Source organism: Salmo trutta, chromosome 8 (assembly GCF_901001165.1).
Source record: "Salmo trutta chromosome 8, fSalTru1.1, whole genome shotgun sequence".
Classification (NCBI taxonomy): Eukaryota; Metazoa; Chordata; class Actinopteri; order Salmoniformes; family Salmonidae; genus Salmo; species Salmo trutta.
This window is the reverse complement of record NC_042964.1, coordinates 36,380,091-36,398,717: the sequence shown is the minus strand read 5'-3', so window position 1 is coordinate 36,398,717 and position 18,627 is coordinate 36,380,091. Positions and strand designations below refer to the sequence as shown.

The window sequence follows — 18,627 nt, the reverse complement described above, 5'->3', positions numbered from 1 at the left end:
CAAGAAAGTCCAGCAAGCACCAGGACCGTCTCCTAAAGTTGATTCAGCTGCGGGATCGGGGCACCACCAGTACAGAGCTTGCTCAGGAATGGCAGCAGGCAGGTGTGAGTGCATCTGCACGCACAGTGAGGCGAAGGAATCCGGAAAAAAGCTTGTCCGGAGAAGACAAGGTGAGCGCTACCATCAGTCCTGTGTCATGCCAACAGTAAAGCATCCTGAGACCATTCATGTGTGGGGTTTCTTCTCAGCCAAGGGAGTGGGCTCACTCACAATTTTGCCTAAGAACACAGCCATGAATAAAGATTGGTACCAACACATCCGCCGAGAGCAACTTCTCCCAACCATGCAGGAACAGTTTGGTGATGAACAATGCCTTCTCCAGCATGATGGAGCACCTTGCCATAAGGCAAAAGTGATAACTAAGAGGCTCGGGGACAAAACATCAATATTTTGGGTCCATGACCAGGAAACTCCCCAGAACTTAATCCCATTGAGAACTTGTGGTCAATCCTCAAGAGGCGAGTGGACAAACAAAAACCCACAAATTTTGACAAAGTCCAAGCATTGATTATGCAAGAATGGGCTGCCATCAGTCAGGATGTGGCCCAGAAGTTAATTGACAGCATGCCAGGGCGGATTGCAGAGGTCTTGAAAAAGAAGTGTCAACACTGCAAATATTGACTCTTTGCATCAACTTCATGTAATTGTCAATAAAAGCCTTTGACACTTATGAAATGCTTGTAATTATACTTCAGTATTCCACACACACACACACACACACACACACACACACACACACACACACACACACACACACACACACACACACACACACACACAAAAACACTTCCAGGCTCTACTGTCCCTGTGGAAGGATGACTAGGAGTTACTGTACACCTGAATACATGACATTAGCATTTACTCTCTGGCATCTGACACGCTGGGTTTACTACCAATTGACTATAGTTTAATAAGAGCATTTGCTAGGCTCCAGAGGTGAATTTCAAAACTCAACATTTTCTTCTCCATGTATTTCTGGGTCCAGGTTTGACTCATGTGCGGGCTGCATCAGCTGTCTGTGCACAGATCTGACTTGATGTGGATTGGCCTAATGGAGGTTTATTTAGGTAGTGGAGAAGACTGCAGGCCATCCGCCTGATTTAGGAGCTGCGGAAAAAGGAGCATGCACCCCGCTGGGTGATTGTACAGGCACACAACGGTTGGCCTAGTTTCAGTTAAAAGCCATTGGTTCCTCTTTTGCATTAACAAGAAAGGATGGAGGATCAAGAGGGACAAAATGACATGAAACTGTTGGTATTCATGAGTGTGTGCATGTGCATGTACTTGTTTGGTATTTTCTATGCAAACATGACTAATATGATTAGGAGACAGATTATTGTTCTGCCATTTGAAATGGAAATGAGATGAATTATTTCTACAGAGCCAGGGTTCAAAAAGGCAAGTCTTTCATTCATTCATTTGTTCATTCACATCCTCTCTCTATGATCCTTCCCTTCTTCCCATTTGCTTTCAGCCCTTCTTTCATCCCTCCATTTCTAGGTCATCCACCTCACTTCAAAGAATCAATCAGAAAATAGAGATATTCCTAAATTAAAACATTTGGCACCGCGTGCTCTTCAGGGGAGGATCCGGAGGAACACAGAGGGGCAGAAAATTGGATTGTGTGGAGGCAGGAGCAGCACCAGGGAACGTCGTCGGATGCTGCACTGACTCGGATAATTACCATGCATACGGAATGGGCCAGATTAATGAGCGGTGGGAGTGGGAGGGAGGGAGAGCCCTGAAGCTGGGAATCTCTTTGGGGCGTTCCAGACCATTAGGAGTCTTATCTCGTCCCTACACACATGCTGTGCACCGAGGGTTCCATCGCTTTCACTGTCTGAGGAGGAGGCCGCTCAAGCTGGGAGGAAGGAGGAGGGAGAGGGTACAGACACACACACTATCCCAAAATCCACTAAGCCGTTCCAGAGAAATATCCATTTGAGTTCCTTCCAAGCAGGAGTAATAGGGGTCTATGCAAACACATTGGCCTGTTAGTGATAAAACCGATAGAAGTATCTCAGAGAGGTTTAAGCGCTCTCCAACAAACTAAAATGAACTTCCAATAGACGTTCCTCCACAATAAGAGTCTGAAATCTGCATTTTTCCACTTCCCGCTCAGTCTGAATAGAAGCCAGGTAGTCTGCCTGTGTGCGTGGGAGGCTCATTGTGCAGAGTCAGGGTTGGATGGCCTTGGACAGTGTGCATTCAGCAACAATGAGCTCTTACTGTATCTGCCTATTGTATGGAGAGACACACTTACAAATAAAAAAACAGACCCATTCACAGTCGCACACACACACACACACACACACACTGACACACACAGTAGTCCATACCTCCTGTGGCAGCTCTAGTTTGGAGCGGTCGGTGCCCTCCTTGGACTGCAGGCCCATGAGGTAGGGCACGGGGGCATCCAGGAAGTGCAGCAGTGATGCGGGTAGGATGGGCACGTATACATGCTGCCACTGGAACGGGAAGAGCAGGGTGGTGATGCCCTCCGCAACTGTCATCAACCGCTGGTAGTCTGGAGAGAGGTAGGGTGAGGGAAGGAGGGGGGGGGGGGGGGGGGGGTGAGTTGGGAGAGGGAGAGGTGGTTGAAAAGGAGGGGTGGAGTGAGTGGTGATTGGAAAGGTGGTGGGAAGTGGGGGGGGGTAATAAAAGGGAGATGTTAGAAAGAAGAAGAAGCAGAGAATAACTTTAAATCAACCGATCAAAATTGAATCTGGGGGCAATACGGGGGAATTCTGTTTTGATGGATTCAATTTAAATCACCATTCTCTGTGTGTGTGTGTGTGTGTGTGTGTGTGTGTGTGTGTGTGTTGGCCTGCAGTGTCTCCTGTTCCTGATTAAAGATTAGGACCAGTGATCTCAGGCTGGCTTTGGCATTGAGTTCAAGAGTTCCATCATCAGATATGAATAAAATGATCAGACCGTAAGCCTGACTGACCTCCATAATAAAACAGCAGCACCCTACACCAATGTATCCACTCAACCTCTCTCCCTCTACCCTCAACCTCTCTCCCTCTATACCCTTTTCTCCATCCCTCACTCGCTTTCACTCTCACCGCTGCTCAGGCACACAGGTTCTGTGTACTTTCATTCAAAATGCATTAGACACTTTTCAAGGTCGACAAAGCATTAAACAAAGACCTAGCCAATTTACATTCTACAAGAGAACTAGGGGACCTAGCATTTTTATATTGCGTGTGTCTGAGAGTCTGTGTGAGGCCTGGCTTCAAACAAGTCATTAGGAACAGAACAGGGGTGCTTGCAGGTGCAACTGTAATGGACGTTATGCATCTCACACCGAAGAGGGGCATAACTTACCTCACCTGCCATCCTGCCTCCCATGGAGATGACTCGTAATAATGGAGCGAAGGAGGGGGGGTCCGGCGTGAATAGGTGTATGTGTGGGGGGAGGGGCATCTGTAGGGGCTCCTACTTATAGGATATTTATGAGAAAACTAAAGACGCACACGATAGGTAGGAGTAACAATACCCTGATAAAAGACTTGCGCCACAGGACACGCAGAAAATGGAACGAGAGTCCTTTAGAAACACTGTGAAGGTGTGGTTTGAGAATCACAGTAACGCATTATACGATTGGATCCCAGATAAGAGATAAGACCGATAAGACAGAGAAATGAGATCAAGACCAACACGCAGAGAACGTGTGGTCGCGAAAGAGCGAGACGGAGTGAGAAAGAGTGGGAGAAACCGAGAGAAAGACAGAACTAAAAAGAGAGTGTGAGAGTTCGCTGAGTAAACTTGCTAGCTCAGCTGTGGTGCACTGCACACCCACACACTCGTACAATAACACACTGACCGTATACAAGTCAAACCCCTCACACTGCAATACTCAATTATGTATGAGGGGAAACCTAGAAGAGCTGCAGATAACTTGGGACTTTTACATGACTTTACTAAAGCAATGCATACAATAAAAGGAAACTACACAGCACACTAACACACCCATGTATTCGTATAGCATAAATGCACCAATTTGCCCTTCGGCTTCTAGTCTACCAAAGAAACGGTTGCAATCATTTTAACTTTAACTACTTCAAAGTGCTGCCAACAACCAAGGGGGTCAATTGCTTGAACATGCCATTTTGGCATTCCCTGTGGGAAACCAGTCTCTCTCTGGAATAAACAGAGCAATTAGAACCACACAACAAGGGAGATAAGAGCACAAAAATGAGGATCACCCAGTTTATTACCAAATATACTCTTGCAAGCCTCTGCGTGTTGAGGGTTTTAACTTGACACAGCCTGCTGTGTGACGCAGAGACCGAAAGAGTGATTCTTATTAAAAAGGATGATTCATGGTCCTTTACTCATGTCTCAGCAACTCTATCCCCTCTTTCCCTCCCCCCTCATCCACGGTTTTGGTCGTATTATGTGAAGAAAAGTTTAGCCCCTTATTCAATATGATTACACTGCGTCTCGACAGACTTCATTAAAACACAAGCCGTGCTGATTTGACACCAGCTCTTCCTATTTTAATATTCAACCCGGCAGATGTCAGACTCCAGTTTTCCCCAACACGAAAAACATCAAAGCACCCTGCAAAAGCTCACAGGGGGTGAGGGGGGGGGAATAAGAGTGAAAAAAAACCGGAATAATATTATTCTCTCGTCCGATGTTGACCTCACCTCCCACCGTAGTTCAGCTGATTTCAGGCAGAGATGATGCGAGAGCGTTCAACTCTATTTAAACTTCCACAAGACCCTCCAATACTGCTTTCCAATGGAGGTTTACGTGTAAAATATTGCATATTATTGCTTGATAAATAAGGGAATGCATTGCATTGTCAACATCTGCATACGTCCAACATAGATACAGTTGATCACAACGCTGCCGAGGCCAAGTGGAAAATGCGAACGGAAGACACAAAGATCGGCATCTGTGTTTCAAGGTTGAACATATGACATGAGGCAACTCATAGTGAAACTGTCAGTCATTGGGACTGGTCTCTATCAGACACAGTCTCAGAAGGGAAGAGACAAGCCAATAATGGTAAACAACAGAAACCAGGTGCACTCCCAGCACAGAGAGAGGGGGGGAAGGAGACATGGTGTAAAGTCCCCTCATTTTCATACGAACAGTATGCGTTTGATCAACCACCTTATTGTGTGCGCTGACTAGGTCTCTCTGGATGAACGCAGGGATTTTTCTGCTATTGAAATCCTTGGGCGGGCCGCCTAAGCGTTTTTTTCTGGTCGCCTAATTTTCAGGATGGAAAAGCGCTTTCAGTGTCAACTTAAACGACTAAAACCCAGATATATATGTTTGTAGAGAAGATAATGGACCTGTATATTCTTTATTTATTATATAATCTTTGAGAACTAACAATCACCAAAATAAAAGTCAAGGAGAATTGAAAGAGCCCTAAAAAATGATTTTAGCAGTATACATTTTATTATTATGTTTGAGCAAAAGAACACTGAATTAGCCATCGCAAAATACATAGAATTGCAGGAAATGTGCTTTAAAACTGCGACCTTTTCTCTTAACTACATGTCAACTTGTTTAGAATTGCAGGAAATGCGGGTTTTTTTATTACAAAAAAATGCTTAGCTCCATGGAGAAATGTGTAGACGTGTAGGAAATTTGCTTAAAAATGCCAAAGTCTCTACACTGCCAAGACGGGGCCTCAAAAATTTGCTTTAAAATTGTGCCCCTGCCACACCCATTTTTGATCAAGAAAAAGACCCTGGAATGACTAAAATATAAAATAGTGATTAATAATATTATTAATTACATCTCAGACCCATGTCCTCCATTGAGGTGCAGGATTGGACTAAACACCTGCCTGCCACTTCCTTCCCGTGTCCCAACCAATGAGTGCGCGAGGATCATGGTGGGCACTGGGCAGGTTCCGTCTGTCATGATTTCATTGGTTGTTGATGGATCAAACAAGACAAGGAGGACATATGGCCAACCTTGTCACATTAACACACATGCTGCATACCAAATGGCACCCTATCCTATATATTGTGCACTACTTTTGACCAGAGCCCAATGTGCCCTGGTCAAAGGTAGTCAACAATATAGGGAATAGGGTGCATTGGGACCCATCAAAAGAACATGTTACAGATACAGTTTCCGTGCATCAACCCTTCCATGAAAGCGCCTCCAGGCAAATCAAGCACATTGTTTTTATTATAGAGGAATTAGAATTCCTTTTAGCAGCCGTGTCGCAGGGTAGGAGCTAAATGGGATGCCGCCAACGCTTCCCGGTGAAAAATGAGGAACATTAAAACGTTACTGGAATGTTTTTTCATTCGGAATGGAGAGGTTAATCATTCTGTTTCAGGAGCGATTCCTTCTGACAGTTGGTTTAATAAATTAAACATGGGAGATCATTTCTCATCCGAGGATAGATGACAGATGAGTGGTGATGGATGGGAGCGGAGGTAGGAGGAGGGAGGCCCGTCTCTGTCGTTTTCTCTCAAGCAGACAGAAATGGCATGATGCTGGTAACAGCGGAGTCCCTTTGTTTGAATGACATCAACTCAACTAATGAACTCCCATGCATTACAGATAATTACATTAGAGACATTAAACTCCATCAACTCTAAAACAAATCAAGAGCCACTTAATGGAAACTCACAACCCATTAGTTCATTAGGCAAGACTACTTTCAATTACAAAGGACGCCAATGGATCAGAACTACCCAATCAAACATTCAACAGACAAGAAGCTCTCTCAATGTCTCTTTCTCTGCAACAGTCTTCAGCCAATCAGATAACGGTATCCTGTAGTTTAGTCTAATGTATTCTACAGTGAAGTCTATGGCAGATACACTCAGTCTTGGCCTGACGTCTACAGACTACTGTCTGGCTGTTTGTCCTTTGACTGACCATGCTTCCTAATCCCAGCCACTCTACTCTACAGTCAACCTACATAGCTCCAGTCCCAGGGAGAGGAACAGCACTCTACCACAGCCAGATCACAGTAGTCTAATCCTAAACTCATTTGGGCCAGGGAGTCAGGGACAGGACCACAGATTACACCCCAGTAATGACACAGCCAGTCATGTTCCATTGGCTCCAGCTGAGGGGATGCGTTGAGGAATGACTTCTCCGAACCATCCCCCAACCTGGTATCTGTCATCACCATACCACCTGGCTGGAGAAGCATGCCCCACACAACAACCTGCTGCCAAGGAATGTAGAGGCAGAGAGGAGTGTGTGTGGGCATGTATAATAAGCATCCCTTACCCTGTGAGTAGAGCAGAATCTGCATCTCCAGCAGGGTACAGTTGAACAGCTGCACCAGGTTCTCTACCCCCAGCAGAGTGAAGGTCTGGCCCAGAGGGAAGTCAGCCAGAGGCAGCTCCCCAGGCCCAGGACGCTGACACACGATGGGCTCGTACACCCCGTGGAACTTCAGCGAGCGCCCCGGAGGGGGCAGGGGCACCTCGTACAGGATGTTGTGCACGTAGCTCTCCAGGGGGAGGGGCGGGGGCGAGGCGGCCGTGACGGCCCAGTGCATCTGGGACAGGAAACGGCGGCAGCCGTGCATGAAGGGCATGGGTGTGATCAGACATAACGCCTTGGAGACATAGAGGGTGTCCCGCGACGCGTCGTAGCCGCCGCACGCCGCCGACCGGCACGAGGATGAAGATGGAGAATCTGCTTCGTCCAGGCTGCTAGCCAGGGAGTCCATACTGGAGGAGGAAGAGGAGGAGGGGGTGGCGGAGGAAGGGTTCTCAGCCTGGTGCATCTGGTAGAGGGTCTGCATGGCCGAGCAGATCTGAGGCGACGTCACCTCCTCGTAGAAGGTGTGGACGAAGCCGTAGGTGCGAGAGCCGTCCTCCCGCGTGATCAGGAAGGAGTGGAACTGGGGCTCGCGGCTGTCTGCTTGTGTCCTGAACGACAGGCCTTTGGGCATACAGAGCTACGGAGAGAGAGAGGGAGGGGAGAGAGACAATAATGATGATTATTAATGTGGTTTTAATAACTGAGATAGTTGACAGAACCAATGCAGAGGTCTTACATCAGAAACTACTGAGACTGCATGTACCAGACTATACGTGTACCAGATTGTGTGGGTGTGTGTACATGTGTGTCGCATCCCTAATCAAGTCAGCATAATCTGCTTAGATAGCAGCCCAGTCAGCAACACAACCGCCAGCATGAAATAAAATATGGTTGATTATCTCCATTATGTTGATTTGCAGAGCTGAGCTGAATACAAAATGAATCATCACACACACACACACACACACACACACACACACACACACACACACACACACACACACACACACACTAACCCATGTCGCTAACACAGATAAACAAGCAAACAGGCACAGCCCTGTAGTTGGCCAATGTTCTATTCGGAATGGGTTAGAAGAGTGGTGAGTGAATCATGGTTTCAACTGATCACTACTGACAAGATAATAACTCCCACACTACCCTAATCTGTCTGTTCTGTGTGGAAACCGAGAGGCAAATGAAAAACATCCGAAATGCTACATTTTCTCCCCAGAAATTAGATTCTGTACGCTTCCAAAATCAAATCCTTCTCTCCCAAGAAATATCATGAAACCATACGGATCAAGGAGATAATATTCCTCCCTGGAAGGGAGGGAGTTGAAACCTATGTTGAAGATGACAAAGGGATTCTAATATCCCTTTGCAACAATTGGGCCCATCTGTGCTAATGAGCAACGGAGTTGGTCCCGTTAACCTGCACATTTTTGACCTACTGTAGGTTGGAACCATGGCAACGTCAATATCAACAGGCAATCATCAGTGCAACTCTGCATTCATGTTGGAGGACATTTCCCTAAACCAACACTGCTCTGAAACCCATGATACAGTATCAACAACTCACTGTCTGACATGTTGCATACATATACAAGTGACTCCGTAGCACAGCGGCTTCATCTAATCCCATTGACACACTTCCATTGAAGTCTCCCTCAAAACTCTCTTCCTGTTCTAACAAAGGGAGCAGAAACTGTTGACTGTTTACAGTAAAGGCTCTAGGCTTAAATGTCATCCCACCCTCCTGTCAACCGTAACTGTGTCTGGGGCCATCAACCTGGGCCTCAGCTCTGTCGTTAGGCTCAGAATTACTTCCGATAGACATTTCGGAATTCCTAGCAGAACATTTCACAGTATTATTGGATAATCCCAGGTAATGTTCCCATCTGTTAAACTATCCCCTTATTCTGGCACGGACACAGGAATTGTGGGGGGTTCTGGGTGAGTGACGCACTGATGATTATGAAGCAATAAGCTCAACAACCTGAAACACATACACATTCATACTCTTTCACACACACACACTCATGCATATCCTTGGGCACTTTCTCTCACACACTCATGCATATCCTTGGGCACTTTCTCACACACACTCATGCATATCCTTGGGCACTTTCTCACACACACTCATGCATATCCTTGGGCACTCTCTCACACACACTCATGCATATCCTTGGGCACTCTCTCACACACACTCATGCATATCCTTGGGCACTCTCTCACACACTCATGCATATCCTTGGGCACTCTCTCACACACACTCATGCATATCCTTGGGCACTCTCTCACACACACTCATGCATATCCTTGGGCACTCTCTCTCACACACTCATGCATATCCTTGGGCACTCTCTCACACACACTCATGCATATCCTTGGGCACTCTCTCACACACACTCATGCATATCCTTGGGCACTCTCTCACACACACTCATGCATATCCTTGGGCACTCTCTCACACACACAGCTCTCCTTATTCACACACACCTGACTCAGGGCCCGATTAACAAGAAAATCGAATTAGTGCAGGCAGGCAGGCAGGCAGGCAGACAGAGAGACAGAGAGACAGAGAGACAGAGAGACAGAGAGACTGAGAGACTGAGAGACTGAGAGACTGAGAGACAGACAGATAGAGACAGACAGATAGAGACAGACAGATAGAGACAGACAGATAGAGACAGACAGATAGAGAGAGACAGATAGAGAGAGACAGATAGAGAGAGACAGATAGAGAGAGACAGATAGAGAGAGACAGATAGAGAGAGACAGATAGAGAGAGACAGATAGAGAGAGACAGATAGAGAGAGACAGATAGAGAGAGACAGAGAGAGAGAGACAGAGAGAGAGAGACAGAGAGAGAGATAGAGAGAGACAGACACAGAGACAGAGACAGACAGACACAGAAACAGAGACAGACAGAGGGAGAGATAAATAAATAATAATCGGGGGGGGGGGGATTTATGAGAAAAGGATTGGGATATGAAAAGCAATCATCAGAAGGGCTTTGTTGCTAGGCCCAAAGGGGCAGGAAGCGTGATTACTCTAAGGTCCCCCTATGGGTAGGGAGAGTAGAGATGAGAGAGGACGGGAATGAAGGGAGAGTGGGAAAGGGGATATGGATGGTGAGCGGGATGGAGATACTATAGATATAAATAAAGGGGGTTAGGTTGAGGCAAGCAGGGAGAGGGCTGAGATTCATAATGGTTCTGCCATCGGAGCGTTCATAGGTTTACTTCAGACCTGGAACTGCTTGGAACACACCGCACAATGGGCCGTCGTTTCCATGCCGACGTAAGCGGAGAACCCGGTGTTAATAATTCAGCGGTTCTGACGCCAGTGTGTGACGTAATGGCCAGCACCAACGGAAAAATAGTGACCTTGCATCACGAGAGGCAACGGTCAGCCGACACCCAGCGCTTCCTGAACCTCCTCTATAGGGACTTGAGGGATAGGTATCGATGTCAGCTACCTCTACTGGGGCTCAATACGCTGGGCTAGGCAAACACACACACATTGACCCACACACACACAAATACACAGACACCACAAACACGTCAGTGGATCCAGATCATTGAGCGACAGGTCAGCGGGACCTTTGGCACTCCCTTCCATGACAGGTCTTCAGTGATTCAATACATGATTAACATAGTCTTCTGGTTTGTCATTTCCTGCAGTGTATGGGTTATTTAAGCAATAAGGCCTGAGGAGGTGTGGTATATGGCCAATATACCACGGCTGGGCTGTTCTTAGGCACTACACAACGCCTGGACACAGCCCTGAGTAGCGGTATATTGGCCATATATCACAAAACCCCGAGGAGACATATTGTTATTATAAACTGGTTACCAATGTAATTAGAGCAGTAAAAATACATGTTTTGGGCCTCCCGGGTGGCGCAGTGGTCTCAGTGCTAGCTGTGCCACCAGAGATTCTGGGTTTGAGCCCAGGCTCTGTCAGCTGGCTGCGACCGGGAGGCCCATGGGACGGCGCACAATTGGCCCAGCGTCGTCCGGGTTAGGGAGGGTTTGGCCGGAAGGGATATCTTTGTCTCATCGCGCACTAGCGACTCCTGTGGCGGGCCGGGTGCAGTGCACGCTGACCAGGTCGCCAGGCGTACGGTGTTTCCTCCGACACATTGGTGCGGCTGGCTTCCGGGTTGGATGTGCATTGTGTCAAGAAGCAGTGCGGCTTGGTTGGGTTGTGTTTCGGAGGACGCATGGCTCTCGACCTTCACCTCTCCCGAGTCCGTACGGGAGTTGCAGCGATGAGACAAGACTAACTACTACCAATTGGATACCACGAAATTGGGGAGAAATAAAGGGGGTAAAACATTTTTTTTTAAATACATGTTTTGTTATGCCCGTGGTATACGGTCTGATATACCATGGCTTTCAGCCAAATCATAATTCAGGTCTCAAACCACCCAGTTTATAAAATCCAATAAAGCACAAATTCAATTTCATCATCACCATCTTAACTTTTCCCTTTTTTCTCATGAAAGCAAATATTTGACAATACAAAGCTTTGTCTTATTAGATATTCCCTCCCCTAAAGTTACTTTCCACCCTGGCACGCTTCCCCTACCTTCATCCCGTCAACACGAAACAACTCAATTTAAACCCAAACTGCAGAAAAGCAGCCACAGTCCATGTAGCGCAGCCTGCAACCCCCCCTGGGTAAATCCATAGAGACAGAAGGGATTTGGTGCCTTTGCCCCATTACCCAGGATACCCTCGAGAGAAGACACAGCATTGTGTCTTAATCATGAGCCTCTCTACTCCAATGGTGTGTGTGTGTGTGTTGTTATTTCTTAAAGCATTGGTTGGAATAATCCTAGCATGCCCTTTCTTTCCCCTGTAAACAATCTAAAAGGCCTTTCAATGCCTAGTTGGGGTATTGTTAGAGTCAATAGCCCCCGTTTATCCTCCTTGTTCCCCAATAAGGTCCCTCCATCCATTCCTTCCTCCAACCCAGTTTGGTTCCCTGCTGCCCACTCATTAGATAGAATAGAGCCTGTTTATTGTCCTTCTACTCCCCTCATTCAGGGTTAAGTAGGTTACTTTCTAAATGTAATCCATTACAGTTACTAGTTACCTGTCCAAAATTGTAATAAGTAAAGTAACATTTGGTTTACCCAAACTCAGTAATGTAATCTGATTACTTTCACTTTTGGATTACTTTCCCCTTAAGAGGCATTAGATGAAGACAAAAAGGATCCATCAAACACATTTAGTGTGTCATCATAGTGGTCTCTGACTTGTGGTCAGACTTGCTCATATGGAACAAACTAAAGTGCTGAATTGAACTTCATTGAGAAAACAGAAAAGTATCAATGTATTTTTTCTACAAATATCCTTTCTGAATTAAAAAGTAATCCAATAAGTAATCTAGTTTTTCAAAAGTATCTAATCTGATTACATTTTTTTTGCCAGTTACATAACTGATTATAGTTACAGTTTTTCCGTAATCAGATTACATGTAAATGATTATAAGTTATCAGTTACCCCCCAACCCTGCCCTCATTTCTCCAATATGGTCCCTCCATCCATCCATTCACCACTCAGTTTGGCTCAGAGCTCAGCGATGGTTCACCCACCATGTTGACAGCATCCTGGTCGAAAGGGTTCCACTCCACGTTCTCAGGGTAGTGGGCCAGGACTTTAGACTTGAACGTCCTCTTCAAGGGGCTCTGCTCAAAGTTCTCCCCTAGAGAGGGAGAGAGAAAGAGAGGTCAAGTCTCTGGACAACCAAGTTGACTAACTAAAGATATTGCTGTGTGTCAAAGTGTGTGTGTATGTGCATAAGAGGGGGATCAAAGATCATCATAAGGGAATACAAGAAAGAAGAAAACAAGAATGAACACAGCTGTATGTTGCATTCTGGGATATCTCATAGGTGGAATTCCTATCTGTCAACAGATGTGCTACGAAGCTTTCCACTCCCCCTTCCCACACACACAACAATAAATATTTCCCCTTGCCGGCCTTCCTTGTTCTGGTTCCCCTCACTTTGCCAGCCTCATGTGTAAAACAGCACGGTGCAATGAACAACACATCTACATCATTAATCCCCAGCCTTTATGCTAGGCTGCTAAAAGCGTCAATGCTACACAAGTAACAGTGTGTATTTAATGGGGCAGCAGTGTGTCTAATGGAGTATAAGCAGGACCATGTTGGCTCATATGTCAGACAGCTGCACTGACTACAACATCAGGTTCACTGAGCAAGGAGCAGCTGGGACCGTGTCATTAGCTTAGTTTAGCTAAGCAGTAATAAGACGTGTGCAATCGAGTCTCATCCATTTCCTTCACTACTGTGTGCCTTCTCTGTAGCTTCCTAGCATGGAATCAGATGACCTAGTTACTACAGATAGTGTCTCTTTGTTGGGGTTCAATACCAAAACTAACAAGCCGTGATCAGGATTGTCCAACTATTGACTGTTGCTTCCAATCAACTCTGTTTACTGAGAAGTCTCAGTCGGCCATTAAATCTTAGTGCTAATCCAGGCACACTAGTTCTTTAACTGTGGGAGACTAGGTCTCCAATACTACAGCAACAAAAGGGAGACCAACACCCATTGATTTCAGATAAGTGAAAAGGACCGTTAGATGGGCCGGGTCATATCGATCATGATGACCGTTTCCGCGCCTTTTGATGATGCGAGCGAGGTCAGAGGGTCGTGGAAGGATGAGGAGAATGGAGGGAGGAGCAGAGTGATTGTTTTAAATGTGACACAATGATCACTCCATGGTGAATGCAACTATCTCAGATCAATGTAATGTGTTTTGCGAGGGAGTGCGAGGGCTGTGTGGTGGAGGAATGAGGCGAGATCGGGACACACTGCTGAGTTAATGTAAGGAGATGGAAAAGTAGAGATGTTAGACAAGCCTTAACCTGCACTGCTTTGATGGATGCTGATGGCTGACGTGAGCTAGGGATTTGGTTAATGCTTTAGGTGTTATTGTATCAGTGTGTGTGTGTGTGTGTGTGTGTGCGTGCGATAAGAGATGAATAATGCAAATGGAAGTTGACATTTTGGCAGCGTTGGTGAACACTCCCACTCTGTCATGTAGAGACTAGAGAAAAAACAAAGGTTACAGCTGTATAACCTCAGTCCTCCAGAGGGATGTCTCTCTCTGTGTGTGTGTGTGTGTGTGTTAATCTTTGAATTTCCAACACTAGACTTTACAGATATCCAATGCTAAATGGATGGCATGTCTTTAGCATGTAAACACAAAGCCCTCTTATATGGTCTCTGTATCTCCATTGCTCTCGAAACACACACACACACACACACACACACACACACACACACACACACACACACACACACACACAATCCTGCCATCTCTTGCCTAGGTGACTTGCAGTGCCAGTGGGCTAGCTCCTGGTTTCAGTGTCTGTGTGGAGGTGCAGTGATCTGAACTGGCAGGTGAAGGATGCCTAGACTCTCTTAAGGCCCCAAGCTGAGACAAACAGGAGTGGACAGGACAGAGAGGAGAGGGCCTAAGCCTCTTTCCTCTCTAATGACACGCTCTCTCTCTTACTCATTCTCTCCATCTCGCTTACTCACTCTGTCTCTCAAAGTTAAACCAGGACACACACGTGAAATAAGGGAGAGAGAAAGAGAGAGAGAGAGAGAGAGAGAGAGAGAGGAGAAAGCCAAACATCCACTCTCAAAAACAACAGTGAGAGAAGAGAGAAATAGCCTGGTAAAACTCTTTCATAAGAGAAAGAGGAGGAGGGTGAAGGTAAAAATAGCCCGCTTCAGAGGAGAGTGACTGATTCAGAATAACAAGCTCTGAGAACCTGGCCCACATACAACGACTGGGGAAGGGTCAACTGGAAGAGAGAGCGAGATATATATGGAAAAATAGCTATGGAGAGAAGGGGGGTCTTAAATAGGAGGAGGGCGTGATGAAGGAAGAGGATATAATATGCAAGTTAGTATCTGAAGGGAGAGATGGGACACTATGCAAGTTAGTATCTGAAGGGAGAGAGGGGACACTATGCAAGTTAGTATCTGAAGGGAGAGAGGGGACACTATGCAAGTTAGTATCTGAAGGGAGAGAGGGGACACTATGCAAGTTAGTATCTGAAGGGAGAGAGGGGACACTATGCAAGTTAGTATCTGAAGGGAGAGAGGGGACACTATGCAAGTTAGTATCTGAAGGGAGAGAGGGGACACTATGCAAGTTAGTATCTGAAGGGAGAGAGGGGACACTATACAAGTTAGTATCTGAAGGGAGAGAGGGGACACTATGCAAGTTAGTAGCTGAAGGGAGAGAGAGCAGTACACCCCTACATGGGATTGAGTTGGTGGAGTTTACCTGCGGCTGCTGTATCGGGGTCCCTGCCTTGGCGGTCAGCCTCTAGCCATTGGTACAAAGCTATGGTGGAGGCACATGCAGAAAAGGGACAGAGGAAACAAACAAAAAAACAGCCCATGTCAAAACAAATGCAAAAAAGCACACAAAAGCAAAATGAATCAATGATTAAAGCACGATGAATGAGCCAAGCATGAACATGAAACGTAAGTCGGACACATCAAAACAGAACATGGCATCATGGGGAGAAAAAAACATGGCAAGTCCCAATAGTCTCAAACCGCTTCCTTTCCTTCACGACCACTGATCCGACAACATTTGATAGGTATAAGCAATACATTATCAATCTATCCGGATCTTATATGTATCAGTGATAGTGAAGGAGAAGAGACGCTGGAGAGGCAGCTGTGTGAGAGTATCGGGGACAGACAGAGTAAATGTATTAGCATGTTGCAGTGACAGTGTGACATGATGGCGCAGAGGGTGCAGTGGCTTATGGCTTATCGCTAGTTAGTGAGCAGCAGGCTGTCTGGCTACAGGCTGCAGACTGGACCATGTCATTAGGAGGACATTCCCTGGCAACGTCAAAGCAGAAGCAGCCTGCACAAACCCCAGACCTGTTGTGTAGCAGAACTCACAGCTTCAACCAAACACCACGATACATTTTGTTTCCTGTAGATTTCCTGAATATACCACGACAGACTGACCAGGTGAATCCAGGTGAAAGCTATGATCCTTTATTGATGTCACTTGTTAAATCCACTTCAATCAGTGTAGATGAAGGGGAGGAGACGGCTTAAAAATCCTTCTTGAACCTTTGAGACAATTGAGACATGGATTGTGTATGTGTGCCATTCAGAGGGTGAATGGGCAAGACAAAATATTTAAGTGCCTTTGAACGGGGTACGGGAGTAGGTGCCAGGCGCACCGGTTTGTGTCAAGAACTGCAATGCTGCTGGATATTTCATGCTCAACAGTTTCCCGTGTGTATCAAGAATGGTCCACCACTCAAAGAACATCCAGCCAACTTGACACAACTGTGGGAAGCATTGGAATCAACATGGGCCAGCATCCCTGTGGAACACCTTTGACACCTTGTAGAGTCCACGCCCCGACAAACTCAGTGCACACACTCACGCCAGAAACGGCACCATCTTGAATCTCACACTATCAAACATTCGCTCACACAAACATGCCTAAATCATGCATGCATGCACACTGCACAGCCCAGTCTCTCCTATACCAAGCGGAGTCATTCAGAGCCATTGGTCTGCAGATTAAAGGCCCGAGCTAAGTCAATAAACCTCTCCCAAACGACTGACTGACTAAGCCACAGACCTCGGACTGTCTCTCATGTCTAACCAGGTCAATGATCAGAGCGGAGCCACCGGTGTGTGTGTGTGGGTTGTCTCTCACTGAAGGGATCGGCACAGCGTCTCTCTCTCTCTCACTCTCTCTCTCTTCCAGACTTTGATTATAGCACAGCAATACAGCAGCACATTGTGTCCACTGGCCAGGTGTGTGTGTGTGTGGGGGGGCTGTGTGTGTGTGTGGGGGGCTGTGTAATGACAGACCCTGAGGCTAGCACTTTCTGAACCATACTTCTCCCTGTTGTACAGCTTTATGACAGCAGCACAGGGCTCTGTCAAGTGATTACAGCGGTCACTATCATTACTCCAACCCTGACTCTGCAACACTCATATGGAGATCACACACACACACACTACAGCATGTACGCATACAGGCAGGCACATGCCAACTGAATACCTCTATATCTATGTTATATAATGCCATAGCACTTTGTAGGCTGCAATCTATGCACTTTCTCTCTCTCCCTCCCTCTCCCCCTCTATGTCCTTGTCCTTCTCTGCTGTGGACACATTCTTTATCCCAGTCTCTATTTACAGAATAAACTGTCATGGATCTGCTTTGTATACAGCTTCAAATCTGTTGTTTTGATATGTCTGTTGTAACTGAACTGGAAGATGCTTTATATAGAATGATGCTGATGAACTGGGATAAGAGAAGATAAGAGTCCTCATGGGCGCGCACACACACACACACACACACACACACAGTGAGAAACACACACACACACACACACTGTGATAAACACACACACACTGTGATAAACACACACACACACACCACACACTGTGATAAACACACACACACACACACACACTGTGATAAACACACACACACACCACACACTGTGATAAACACACACACACACACACTGTGATAAACACACACACACTGTGATAAACACACACACACACACACACACACACCACACACACACACACACCACACACACAGTGAGAATCACACACACACTACACACTGTCCTGTGCAACAAGAGGCACAATGCCAACCACTGCCTTATCTCCATCACTCCATCTTTCCCCTCTCTCTGCTCTATCACTCCATATTTCTCGCTCTCTCTGCTCTAGCATTCCATCTTTCTCTCTCTCTCTGCTCTATCACTCCATATTTCTCGCTCTCTCTACTCTAGCATTCCATCTCTCTCTCTCTCTCTCTGCTCTATCGCTCCATCTTTCTCTCTCTCTGCTCTATCACTCCATCTTTCTCTCTGATATATTAGTCTATCTTTCTCTCTGCTCTAGCACTCCATCTTTTTCTCTGCTCTAGCACTATCACTGCTCTATCACTGCTCTATCACTGCTCTATCACTGCTCTATCACTGCTCTATCACTGCTCTATCACTGCTCTATCACTGCTCTATCACTGCTCTATCACTGCTCTATCACTCCGCCCTTGCTGTCTCTGCCTGGCCGGTTTCCCCTCTTTCCACTGGGATTCTCTGCCTCTACCCCTATTACAGGGGCTGAGTCACTGGCTTACTGGTGTTCTTCCATGCCGTCCCTGGGAGGGGTGCGTCACTTGAGTGGGTTGAGTCACTGACGTGGTCTTCCTGTCTGGGTTGGCGCCCC

The 18,627-nt window shown here is 46.4% G+C and overlaps 1 protein-coding gene across 8 annotated transcripts in view; it reads right to left on the bottom strand.

The window, feature by feature from the left end:
• LOC115198799 (DENN domain-containing protein 5B) overlaps positions 1–18,627 on the bottom strand; it is a 51,356-nt gene that overhangs the window by 19,262 nt on the left and 13,467 nt on the right. For 6 of the 8 annotated variants that reach the window (XM_029761078.1, XM_029761079.1, XM_029761082.1 and 3 more), the window contains exons 2-5: positions 15,674–15,733; positions 12,941–13,050; positions 7,291–7,969; positions 2,400–2,587 (exon numbers count right to left, since the gene is read on the bottom strand). In XM_029761078.1, coding sequence (XP_029616938.1) covers positions 2,400–2,587; positions 7,291–7,969; positions 12,941–13,050; positions 15,674–15,733 — 1,037 coding nt within the window. The remainder of the gene's footprint in view (positions 1–2,399; positions 2,588–7,290; positions 7,970–12,940; positions 13,051–15,673; positions 15,734–18,627) is intronic. The other 2 variants (XM_029761084.1, XM_029761085.1) reach the window with 1 other exon arrangement.